Source organism: Gouania willdenowi, chromosome 1 (genome assembly GCF_900634775.1).
Source record: "Gouania willdenowi chromosome 1, fGouWil2.1, whole genome shotgun sequence".
NCBI lineage: Eukaryota > Metazoa > Chordata > Actinopteri > Blenniiformes > Gobiesocidae > Gouania > Gouania willdenowi.
Window position 1 is genome coordinate 31,918,750 of NC_041044.1, and position 13,117 is coordinate 31,931,866.

At 38.1% G+C, this 13,117-nt stretch overlaps 1 protein-coding gene across 2 annotated transcripts; it reads right to left on the reverse strand.

Moving 5' to 3' along the window:
• Window positions 1-217: 217 nt before the first annotated feature.
• LOC114462227 (long-chain fatty acid transport protein 1-like) lies at window positions 218-11,610 on the reverse strand. Of its 2 annotated transcripts, none has more exons than XM_028444928.1 (14): window positions 11,484-11,610; window positions 11,224-11,401; window positions 9,871-10,009; window positions 9,536-9,791; window positions 7,456-7,623; window positions 6,844-6,877; window positions 6,292-6,383; window positions 5,882-5,991; window positions 3,132-3,341; window positions 2,929-3,055; window positions 2,704-2,841; window positions 2,307-2,471; window positions 1,126-1,272; window positions 218-1,042 (listed from the first exon to the last, which is right to left on the reverse strand). In XM_028444928.1, exons 2-14 carry the CDS (start codon window positions 11,391-11,393, stop codon window positions 885-887), a joined length of 1,914 nt encoding a protein of 637 aa, XP_028300729.1. In that variant the 5' UTR covers window positions 11,394-11,401; window positions 11,484-11,610; the 3' UTR covers window positions 218-884. The 2 variants fall into 2 exon arrangements, with proteins under 2 accessions (XP_028300729.1, XP_028300725.1); XM_028444924.1 differs by having other exon boundaries at window positions 6,844-6,913.
• Window positions 11,611-13,117: the final 1,507 nt, after the last annotated feature.

Here is a 13,117-nt window from a genome sequence, read left to right on the forward strand (position 1 = left end):
TATTTGAGTCAGGTTCACTGAGTGAAGAGCATTCAAGTTTTCTAATTATTATAGTCCTAATATCTTTGAATAGTTAGGTCATAGAATTGAGGGAATTATCTAAGTATAAATTCTTGTGATTGTTGGGTCTGCAATGAATAAGTTAATTTGATTTAAAGATGGATAAGTGCATGAACTTTTATTTCACAATCGAATGTTTTAGCTGAATCCTAGTCTCATAGGTAAGAAGATGTAACTTTCTTCCATTTTTTTTCTCTTTTTTTCCTTTTCTGTTTGTTGAATTGTATGGTTTTCTTTCTGCCTTTGGACAGACTTTCTGAACGTGTGGATTAAGAATAGAATGTGTTGGCGTGGTGCCATATGATGTCCTTATTTTAATAGGTTGAAAAGTAAAACTAAGATCAACTGAAACTGATGTATATGGCTATTACATTTATGTTTCCATTAGCAAAGCTGTTGACACATTCAGAGCCGATGATGTTTGTGAAAACAGTACTTTAATAAACCTTCAGAACGTCACCTTGTTTGAATGTTTAATGCCATACATTCAATGTAAAACACTGCCTACTGCTGCCAGGGTAAGCAAGCAAAACATAAGTGCATCCATTACTGAAACAACAAAGAACTGTTTTTGTTACTCTCAGATGGAAAACCTTTCAGCCATCGTTTTTATTATTATTTCACTTATATGGCATAGTGAGATTTTTTATTTTTATTTTTTTAAAGCAAAACGTTAGAAACTTTAGAGAAAATGTTTAATACAGCATGTTAAAGTATTTGCAGTAGGTACAAAAAAGTAGTTTAAAATAAATGAATGTTTTGTTGTTAAGTTAAAATACAGCAACAGCAGTGAAAACAATTAGCAACTCGTCTCCAGGCTCTTCTCACAGACGGACTTTTTTCTCCATAATGTCATTGTACAGTTCATCAGTGATAGCTACGTAACTCCCTGTTCGACTGTTCAGAAAGTACATCTTCTCACTTGGGTTACTGGGTTTGAATCCTTCCTTCTGCAGTCGCATCTTTTGAATTTTAAAAGTACCTGAGTGCAAAAGTGGGCAGAAAGAGTTTGATTTCAGTTTCTTTTTCTTTTTCTTCCTCATGTTTGTTGAGCTCTTGTCTCACCTGTAGTGTCAACAGAAGGCATCAGTCGTAGGAATACAGGAATTGCATAGGAGGGCAGGGATTTTTGTGCTGTGATCAAGAACGAACCAAGGTCTAACTGGTCTCCATTGTGAGTTATTGCTGCCATTCCAGCCTTTCCTTCCACTCCTACAAGGAAAAGGATAAATGTGGCTGACAACATGGTTAATTTATTTTTTTTGGCCATCCACTACATTCACTGTTCTATATTCCAGTCCAATCTGTGGCAACAACCTGCCACAATCAACCTGCCTGAATAATTTCAATTAAATTGAAATTTATTGAGGCAATTTTTTTTTTCAGGAAATTTACTTTTGATTTCCTGACATGTTTTGACTGTCAACTGTCAGTCTTCCTCAGAGGCGTCTGTTTTCTGGGCGTGGCCACACCACCTGTCGCCTGAAGAGTTGACAGTCAAAACATGTCAGGATATCAAAGTAAATTCAGTAACACTTTAGTTTTATACATAAAGCTGACATTACGCTATTATTATCTGTCATTAGCATGAATAAGGTGTCATGAAGGCTGTCATTAAGTGTTGTTGTTCACTAAATTATGACACCTTTGGAGCTATGTTGGCATTTTTTGGGTTAGGTCGAGGGATCTAGTAGGGTTAGGGGTTAGGGTACAGAAGGGTTAGGGTTGCGGACGACACTTAATGACAGCCTTCGTGACACCTTATTCATGCTAATGACGTGTCATGTCATATCAATGACAGGGTAATGTCAGCCTTATGTATAAAACTTCAAGTAAAGTGTTACCGTATATTTCCTGAAGAAAAAACGTTATCTTAATAAATGAAACCATAACATATTATTCAAAAAGAAGACTAAATTAACTTGCTGGAAATCCTAAAATACAGTAGTTGGAGGAGAAACATTATTTCAAGTAATAATATTACATTGGAGACTGTTGAAAAGTGACTTAACAAGACCGATAAAAGATAAGATCTCACTTCCTAAGTAGATTATTAAGAACAGAACAAAACATGTGGAAAAGTACAAAAAAAAATCTTCATATCAAACAAAAAGAACCCAATGAAAAAAGACTGACATTGGCCGCCAAAACCTGGGGTTTAATTCCTATTTAAAGACTTCCCCAAAACTACACTGACAAATTAGTTGATCAATAAACCAACTCAATGTGTATTAAATCAACCCCACCTGGAATAGAAACTCCATAGACCGCTACGTCAGTATGTCCGAGGAGGCCGCTGAGGACTCCCTCCACCTCTGTGGTGGAAACGTTCTCTCCTCTCCAACGAAACGTATCGCCGCTGCGGTCTCTGAAGAAGATGTAGCCATAATCATCCATCACCATCACGTCACCTGATTGAATGATGCACAAATTAAAAAGTAAATACAAGTTTCTCCAAAAAGGAGCTAAAGAAAAAAGGTGACGAAAGACACAAATGACAATTTTCTTGGAGAAATGAACAAAAAGTTGAGGCTACTCTAAACTATATAATTGAATTTTGACTGAAATGTATTTAAATGCCATTTGAATGCATACAATGTGTAATCACAGTTAAAGCTGACACTAGAGTGTAAAAACACATGCCTGAAACATACGCAGAGTCCCCCATCCTAAAAACATTGTGTGCTATTTTCTGATTGGTAGAGTCCATATCAACATAGCCGTCAAATCTTCTGAGAGGATCGGTAAGGTCAATGCGTCCCACCAACATGCCAGGCTCCTCTATGAGGACATTGAGGGAATTTTAGATTCAAGAACAACATGATCTTTTACTCTGTTGTGTTTAATCCAGTGTGTGTGTCATTTTACCAGGCAGACAGGGTACACAGAGTCCATGTGAATCTCTGAGCAGCTCCATGTTGTCCTGCTTCACCCTGACTAGTCGAATTGGATAAAAGCTTGGTAGGATACGGCTGTTGAAGCCACAAGCTCCCACCTATGTATAGAAAAGATGCACACAACTTTATGTAAAGTTTAGTTTGCTATCTCAATAAAGATGGTCTTAGTTTCACCTTTCCATCGATGTTGATCAAACTGCAGTTGCATTCGGTGGCACCATAAAATTCTCCAATTTTTGGGATTTGAAACCTCTGAACAAACTCCTTCCACACTGATGGATGAAGACCATTTCCAAAGGCAACACGGACAGAGTGGTGAGTCTCAGACGGACAGACAGGCTGAGACAACAGATAACGGCAAACCTCGCCTATGTACTGAATTACCTGGAAGCACACACAGAAATTGATGATTTTTTATTATTATTTTGCAATATCCTGGGCCCAGTTTTTCAAAAGGTTTAATCTGGAAAAAATGATCTGTATTTGGTCATCCTTTTGTTTTTTTGCTATCCATGATCACGTTATCCATTTTACTTTTGAGCCAAAGCAACATCAGATTGGATCAATCTGATCCGAATAGAAACTGTTCCTCCTAAAAAGTTCTAAAAAAATGCAAACTAAAGGTTTGATCTGGATCAAAACCAAGATTGGATTACGTAATCTAATCCGAAAAATTACGTAATCCTTTTTTTCTTTTGAAAAAGCCATTTTCAAGAATTCATCCAATCCGTTATCCAGAATCCGAGCTGATTACTTTTGAAAAACCGGGCTCTGGCAACTGATTATCATTTTACACTAACATTTGCCAGCATCTATGGAAACTGAAATGGGTGATCAATTGATTGTCATAGCTAGATAGGGATGTGGTTGTTGTGTTTAATGCAATAGACGGACGTTCTGACCAGGTAATTGTCCAAAACCACTTTCCAAAGTCACGGTTTGCCTTCTTCTAAAGAAATCTTTTTCAAAACAACAACTAGCTGCACACATAAACACACAATAAACAATAAATGCTGAAGTGGGACAAAACACTGAATTTGTGACACAATGCAATAGATGGTAATGGGATCAATATACGAGACATAAAATACCACAAACATTGCAGCTGGTGGTTTACAGTTTTGCTTTTATTCTGAATCTTTCACCTCCCTTCTCTGGTGTGGTGTAAATTTTAAAGGACCAGAAAGATTATTGTGCTCTACAGCAGTCTTTTTCATCCGGCAAGTTCTGTCACACCATGAAAAAAGAAAACACCTCAACAGACAAGACGGTAGTTTCAGGTGAGTCAAGCATTGACTGCTCACTATAACACATATGACACACATATCATATGTCACATGGTCATTGATCCTAACAAGAATATTTTATTTAAGTCTGGACAGTAGCTGGAGGTAGTTCTCTTTCATAACATTTGTTTCAATGTCTCACTGTGGGATATACGTCTCGGCGTCATATCTCAAAAGCCCTATCTCATCACACCAATCCTGATTGGCTGGTGAAATGTATTCATCCGCCGCAGATAGTCCTGCCTACTAAACGTAGAGTGGGCGGAGAATGCAGTACCATTCAGGGATTTGCCCTATTCTGGATTTATAAGGTCTCAACAGATATCTCAGGAGATACAGGTTCAGGATGCTTACGCACCCCTCCCTGTTGTGCATGGTGCGTCAGGACGAAAGATGCATATTTCCAGATCCTGATTTATCCTCCTCACAGAAAGTACCTAAGGTTTGCTTTCCAGGGGGTTTGTTACCAGTACCAGGTCCTCCCTTTCAGCCTGTCTCTGAGCTCAAGGGGGTGTGTGCGTTGCACGGAAGCAGCAGTGGCCCCTCTGAGACGGTAGGGCATTCGTTTGGCCACGTATCTGGACAACTGGCTGCTTTTGGCACAGTCGGAGATGGAGGCCAGAGCGCACATGCGTATTCTGTTGGGTCACTTAGACGACCTCGGTTTTGCGATAAACATGGAAAAGAACATGTTGGTGTCCCTGAAGGCAGTGTTGCTACTGCTTTTAGTGTCAGCTAAGCATGTCAGTGACAGTGCGCTCATCGTGTGCTCAGTTCTTCCCTGGCGATGCAAGGTTGATATTGAAGCCCAACTCGGCTTTTGTGCCAAAGGTGTTGGGCTCGTGCTCTCCTAATGACGTCAAGGCTTTGTCTGCCTCACAGGGTGAGCAGCGGCCTCATTTATTGCGTCTGGTACGCACTGTGCATGCGTACGTGGATATGAGGGGAAGCTTCAGGAGAAACGATAAGCTCTTTGTCTCCTGCACCCTGCCCCGTAAAGGGGAGCCTGTTATTAAGCAACGATTGTCACACTGGGTGGTGGAGGCGATTGCTTTGGCTTATGTAAGTCAGGGTCTGCAGCCACCTGCTGGCTTGCATGCTCATTCGACTCAATGTTGAGGATATTTGTGCAACGGTGAGTTGGTTCTCGCCCATCACTTTTGTTTATTTTTACCATCTGGATGTTTCCGCTCCATGTGTGGCACGGGCAGTTCTCCTGTCCTAGTCAGAACAGTGCTTGCCCTGCGGGCTGGTGTAGTGCACGATAAGCTTGTCTGCAATACGGGAGCTACGATATCCCATAGTGAGACATCAAAACGAATGTTATGAACGAGAACTATAGGTTATTTACATACATGTGAGTGAGATGTCTTGCCAGACTGTCCTTCTTGCTCGCTGAGTGAGAAGAGGATTGCTTATTGAATGGTGTTTCATTCTCCGCTCACTCTACTTATAGTAGGCAGAACTACCTGTGGCGGATGAATACATTTCACCAGCCAACCAGGATTTGCGTGATGAGATAGGACTTCTGTGATGTGACGCAGAGGCATATATCGCATAGTGAGACATCTCACTCATATTACTCAAAGAACCGGAGTTATGTAAATAACCTATAGTTTTGCTGCAGTCTGTACTCACAGTGCAGTTGTGTTGCACACAATCATCCCAGAAACGACTTGCTGAGAATTTTTTGCGGATTACCACAGTCAGCCCGAAGAGCAAACACTGACCAACCCCCATAATAGTACCTGCACACACACATACACACATACAGCACTAATTTCAATGCATACATAAATGTTGAGCTTTACTAACTCACATCGGCCCAAAAAAATTCTTTCTATATTATTTCTTGATGTTAACTTTAAGTTAAGAGTAGAACTATTCCTTATTTCACAGAACCCACACTGTTATGTAGAGATTTTGGTGTTGTGCCTCCTCAACTGAGTAAAAACTGGACATTTTGTGACAGTGCAAAATTACAAAAGAAAACATATCAAATTAAAGGCATCCTAATGCAAAGAATCAATCGAAAGGTCAGGGCCTACCCGCAGAGTGATAGAGAGGAAGGCAGTTGTAGAGAACGTCATCACAACACAGGCCAAAAGAGTGAAAACCAAAGGCAGCGATACGGTAATACCTGTCAAAATAAAGACTAAACACACTGGAGGAAAACAACAATTTTCATCTGCTAATTACTCCTGATGGTTCATGAGAAAAGTACATGTGGCACATATTGAACTTTTAGTAAATATTTGGTTATCTAAAAAGCATTCCATCATCTACATGTCCACTTGTTGAACTTTATTTGCCTGCACCTTGAGATTGAAGTGCTTTTAACAACAAAATCGAACAAAAAACAAAAAAGACTATTCCTTTGTTATTTAGGAACTTTTCCCATTTCATTAGTGTTGTACATGAAGTTGTCTTGTGTATGAAATGTGCTGTACAAATAGACCCTTACCTTTGTAGAACACATTACTTCATCTTCAGTTTGTCATCATCAACCGTATTTAAAAAATCCTCCAAACATGCATGTAATTGATGAGCTTCTGCTATAACGTGAATCATGGGTATGGAAAAAAGCTGAAATGACTCACCGACTGTGCACAATTATCGCTGCTTTGGGCATCCCTGTTGTACCAGAGGTGAAGATGTAAAAAAGTCTGTCTGTGCACAATTGGAAAAAAAAATCTAATAAAAACATGCTCAGGGTGAATAATTTTGGGGGGATTTTTTTCTATTGTGCCTTTGACAGCCTTTAACATGAATGGTATGCACTTGGTCTCCTCCACCATTCCTTAACCTGTTTATGTTTCTCTCTTCATTCCCTCTCTGTACGTGCATTGACTTGAAGCAAGCCAGCTCAGGAATTTGAGGTGATAACGGAGAATAACATAAACAGGGGAAATAGTAAATTAGCAATAAAGATGATAATGTGTAAAATATTATCTAAATGTGTGGTTAAAAGAAATAAACTGTATATGTTTACAAATCTACAGATAATGTGTAGAAATCTTGTGTGAGGTCACTTCCAGGAAGTGGGTTGATGATTTGTTAGATAGTAACGTGCATGAGTGACATTTGGGAGAATTTATATCAGTCTGGCAGGAAAATACTTGCAGAGGACGGGGAGGTGTTGAAATACAAACTTTGTATAACACTTCAACAAAACAAGGTAACACAACACAGAAGTGTAGCTCGTGCCTCACCGTTAAACTCTTTTCTGAGCTTGTGTTGAGGTGCGTGGGTTGGTGAACGAGCCAGAAGTTTGTCCAGACTTTGACAAACACGACTTGGTAGTTTCACCTCATCATTGAGTTCTCCACTGATGAACATAACCATGTTGTGCTGCAGCGAGTCCATGACTTCTGACACCGCTGGAAGACAATAAGCCAACGATTATTGTTGTTTGCTTGTTGTTTTGGGATGTCCATACAGAACCAATGTAATAATGCATAATGACTTGGGTTGGCTCTTGGCTGACTGTCAAAAGCAGACTAAAGTATTTTTTGATAACATTTATCAGGATTATTATTTTAGCAAAAAAAATCCAGAAATAATTTAGATTACTAAAGTGAATTATGTTTTTTTTAGATTCTCGCTATTATGTAACTTAGGGCTGCGCTATGTAAAACCAATTAAATGTGAAGAACACTATGCATGGAATGCATTGTCTGTGTTTTTGTTGCTGGAGAACGACAAAAAAGTTTTCAGAAGAAATTAAATTAGTTCCTTTTCACCCAATAATTACTGGTTTCATTGGAAACAATGAAAGAGGACTTCTCAGGCTGCATCAATGATTAATGAGGAGACAGAGCACCTCACTTTTGTTATTATTATAACTATATACATATATATATATATATATATATATATATATATATATATATATATATATATATATATATATATATATATATATATATATAGTTATATTGTAATATATTGTATAATAACTTTGCAAGTTCTCCCACTTAAAAAGATGAGCAAGGCCTGTAATTATGAGAGACAAAATGAGAAAAAAAATCCAGAAAATCACATTGTAGTATTTTTAATGAATTTATTTGCAAAAATAAGTATTTTGTCAATAACAAAAGTTAATCTCAATACTTTGTAATGTATCCTTTGTAGGCAATGACAGAGGACAAACGTTTTCTGTAAGTCTTCACAAGGTTTCCACACACTGTTGCTGGTACTTTGGCCCAATCCTTCATGCAGATCTCCTCTAGAGCAGTGATGTTTTTGGGCTGTCGCTGGGCAACATGGACTTTCAACTCCCTCCAAATATTTTTTATGGGGTTGAGATCTGGAGACTGGCTAGGCCACTCCAGGACCTTAAAATGATTCTCACAAAGCCACTTTTTCATTGCCCGGGCGGTGTGTTTGGAATCATTGTCGTGCTGAAAGACCCAGCCACGTTTCATCTTCAATGCCCTTGCTGATGGAAGGAGGTTTTCACTCAAAATCTCACGATACATGGCTCCATTCATTCTTTCCTTTACATGGATCAGTTGTCCTGGTCCCTTTGCAGAGAAACAGCCCTAAAGCATGATGTTTCCACCTCCATGCTTTACAGTAGGTATGGTGTTCTTTCTCCTCCAAACACGACGAGTTGAGTTTTTACCAAAAAGTTCTATTTTGGTTTCATCTGACCATATGACCGTCGTCCAATCCTCTTCTGGATCATCCAAATGCTCTCTAGCAAACTCCAGACGGGCCCGGACATGTACTGGCTTAGGCAGGGGGACACGTCTGGCACTGCAGGATTTGAGTCCCTGGCCTCGTAATGCGTTACTAATGGTAGCCTTTGTTACTTTGGTCCCAGCTCTCTGCAGGTCATTCACTAGGTCCCCCCGTGTGGTTCTGGGATTTTTGCTCACCTTTCTTGTGATCATTTTGACCCCACGGGGTGAGATCTTGAGTGGAGCCCCAGATCGAGGGAGATTATCAGTGGTCTTGTATGTCTTCCATTTTCCAAATACTTATTTTACCGAGTGATTTACTAATGAATTCATTTTTTTTTTCTCATTTTGTCTCTAGGTATACCTATGATGAAAATTACAGGCCTCTCTCATCTTTTTAAGTGAGAGAACTTGCACAATTGGTGGCTGACTAAATACTTTTTTGCCCCACTGTATGAACTTACGTGTGTGTGTAAAAGAAAAATTTGAAAAAATGCCAGAATAATCGCGACTGAGAATACAGAAGCTAATGTATTCTAAGCTAATGTATTTTCAAGCGATTGAAAGTTGTCTCCAACGGTTCGACTACAACAGCATTCACACCCACCTTCAGCCTTCTCTGCTCCAAACACCATGGCTCGAGCACCAGAGACGTTGACACAGTGCAGCAGAGAGTGCAGACGGAGGTTGTGGTTGATGAGTGCAGCCTCCACACCAACCATGGCCAGGCCCAGCCACAAAGCCACCACCAAAGGCTGGCTTTCTAAGTACAAAGCAACGACATCCCCTTCCACCCATTCCTGCTTCAAAGCCCAGTGAGCCACAGCATGGCACTGCTGCTGTAGCTTCTGAAAACTCCAGACCTGAAAAACAAATAAGTCCAGCCCCAAATTCTTGATTTCAACTCATTATTATCATACATTTGTTATTTTAATCCCTCACCTCTCCCGTGGCTTCATAAATCAAAGCTGGTTTGTCAGGGTTTAGTGCCACTATCTGGGCAAACAGAGTCGGGATGGTGCTTTTATTTCGCATGTTACGGTAAATGGAAATCCTCACTTTCATGATCACAATCAGGCACCTTTTAAACAGAGAGAAGCAAAAAAATACACAGAAGAAGAAAATAGAAGAACAGGGAGATGGTGGGAATGTCACATGTGTTTAGAGGTTAAAGTAACAGATTACAAGAACTCAAATTACTGTAATTGAGTTGATTTTAAGGATACTTGTACATTTTTTAGTATATTTCTAAATCAGTAATTTTACGTGTACTTAAGTACATTTTAAAAGAAGTAATGTCATTCGTTACATTTCTACACCCAGCCGTTGCTAATTCATTTATTTTTTTTTGTTGTTGTTTTTGAACGATCAACAGACATTGTGAAACAACAAAAATGAAATGAATCAAAATCAAAATGCATCACATCATAGCCGATCAACCAGATTAAACTTAATGCACGGTGCCAAAACGGCATTGAATACCAGTCATTTTCTCAGTTTAGAATTCATAAATTTAGCAATGCTTAGAGCCGAAACAGTGAAAATAACTGGCAAGGCACATAATAATCTTCTCCCTCCTCACATCCAGGAGCTTTTTGAACACAGGAAATGTCAGCATAACCTCAGAGGAACTGGCATTTTCAAAAAAGTAAAAGCTAGAACAAATAAGTCGACGTATTTCTGTAAGAGGTGTTAATCTGTGGAATGACTTGAAAGATCAAATAAAACAGTCCGGAACAGTAACAGCTTTCAAAGATGTATAAATCTACTATAATTCAAAAATGAATAGTAAGCAACTAATGAAAAGACTTCAATAGATCCATAACGGATGAAATGAGTTCAATGATGACATGATTTAGTTTAAAAATAAAAAATAACATAAAACAAAATGAAATTTATGTTAAAATAACTATTCTCAATACATGTGTATTTCTCTTCTGTTGGACACTTGAAATTGTTTATTATAAATCTTTGTGTTTTTTGTCTCATGGAAGTCTGTAAACAGGGTTAGACATAATAAGTATTAACTTCAGCCTAAACCCTTTGGGTCGTGCTGTACACAAAATAATAGAAATGTTTTGTTGAATGTTTAATGGAATGAAATGACCGAATAAAAACTACTACTACTAATAATAATAATAATAATTAATTAATTATTAAATGAGTGACTTTTTACTTGTTTTTAAGTATTTTATGTATGACGTATATTCAGTTGAGTAACATTACTTCTACTTCAGTAGGATATATCAGTACACTATACCCATTTGCATGTGTTCACACAATTTACTTGCATACCTTAGGTCTCTCTTGATGGTGTGGAAAGCTACATGGATGCTCTTCCAGGATGCCCTCAGGAACATGCAAATCACTATTCCGATAAACAGGCTGCAGAGCCATGGTGGAGACAGGAACCACGCAGCCCCCAAAACACTGACACTCAGTATGGCAGCTCTTATCAGACGCATGGTTATCACTGAAGGAACCAAAACACGCTGGATGCAAACTAAACTTCAACACTGTGGAAAAGTAGTAGAAAAGTAAAAACGTTCTCTTACCGCTCCACAAAGACAAGTTGATCTTTGAAATGTGAGTTAACAGGAGGAGTTAGTTCAGTTACAGCTGCTCAGGGGAGCAAACAGATGTTCACAGAGCAGCCGTCAGCGTTGAAATGCCTGATGGGACGCTGAGAGCAGTACAGGTTGGAACTAATAGCTGCTGTGTTACTGCAAGCTGTGCATGATTCATTCACTGTCATACAGATATGTCAAGGTAGACTACAAAGGTCTGATTGTTTAAGGAGTATGACTTTCTCTTAAAATGTGTGTGTGTGGGGGGTGGAATTACCCAAAACATATTTTCAAAAATGCTTAGCCAGAGGTGCTCATAAATTCAGAATATGAAATATGAAATGTACTTTGTATCTCTATAAATACCAGGCATGGGTAGCACTAAGAATGGTATTTATTAGTGATAGCAATGGAACCATGCCGTCTGACTGCAGTTAATGCAATAATAATTTAAATAAGTCTAAAAGGTGCAGTGATCTGTTTATACTGTTCTAACTGATGTTTATATATCATATACTGTACTGAAATTAATGTTTCTGTATTACTTTTGTATGTTGATGATGTGCTAATTTATGTCGCACTGCAGGAGGAAATCATCTGTTGTAACGTGACTAATGGGTATAGAAATAAAGCAGTTTTATTGCAATCTAGACAAGCACAAAAACAACACAGATCACAGATTGACTCATTTAATAAGACAAAATAAAATAAGAAAAGGCCTTTGATGGGGACAAAGTCAATGTTGATGGAGTCAAAGGTTGTGGTGGACTCCTAAAAGGGTAAAATGAGGCAAAATAATAACAAAAATATGTACTTGGTATTTAAAAAAAAAATATATATATATATATATATATATTTAAATAAAACATGACATTAAAACATTTCTATAACAATGACTCTTTTTGACAATAACAATAAAACATTTAGCAAGCGGTATAGCCTTCATAAAAAATGTAGCCAGGGTTTGTTTATTACATGTGTTAATGTCAGTGGTAGTACTTAAGTTATTATTATTACTATTGTAATTATTATTATAAAGTTTACATCTAATTTTCTAGGCCTGCCGGTAAATGGTTAGAGTTGAGTTAATGGTTAGAGTTATTGCATATAGATTTCAATAGGTTTGGATACGTTTGTTAATCTTGTTGTGGAGTGAAAATCTACTCATGCTAGAAATTCTTACACTTTCACTTAGAGGTATAGGACAAATATAGATAGATATGTGTAGGTTAAGGTAACCATGGTGAGGGAGTGATTAAGCCTCCTTTTGTTTTCACCCAGGTGTGCCTAGTCTCCTGATTGCCTTCCTTCACTATGAAAAGGAGTGTAGAACACACAGTGTGTTGGCTGGGTCTTTGTGTCTGTGATATCTCCCCTACTCTGTCCTCCTAATGCATCTCAGTCACATGGTCATTGTGTTAAAAAATGTACAAATAACAATTCTTGATGAAATATAAGCTTTAATAAATGTTTGTGCGACAATTTCTTATAAAACAAAACAGTACCAAAATCCGTACAGTACAGTAAAAAAAAATACATTTTCAAAACAAGAATAACAACAACTTGTGCATTCACATAAAGCTGCAAAATGCATGTAGCTTTTTCACATAATATCCTTTTTA

What these genes read in the sequence shown, in the direction of transcription:
- LOC114462227 (XM_028444924.1), bottom strand. Translation starts at nt 11,393, where the DNA reads ATGCGTCTGATAAGAGCTGCCATACTGAGTGTCAGTGTTTTGGGGGCT. An exon ending in CTGTGTACCCTGTCTGCCTG is followed by an intron (nt 2,842 to 2,928) that starts GTAAAATGACAC and finishes ATGTCCTCATAG; the next exon opens with AGGAGCCTGGCATGTTGGTG. An exon ending in GCCTTCTGTTGACACTACAG is followed by an intron (nt 1,043 to 1,125) that starts GTGAGACAAGAG and finishes TTTTGCACTCAG; the next exon opens with GTACTTTTAAAATTCAAAAG.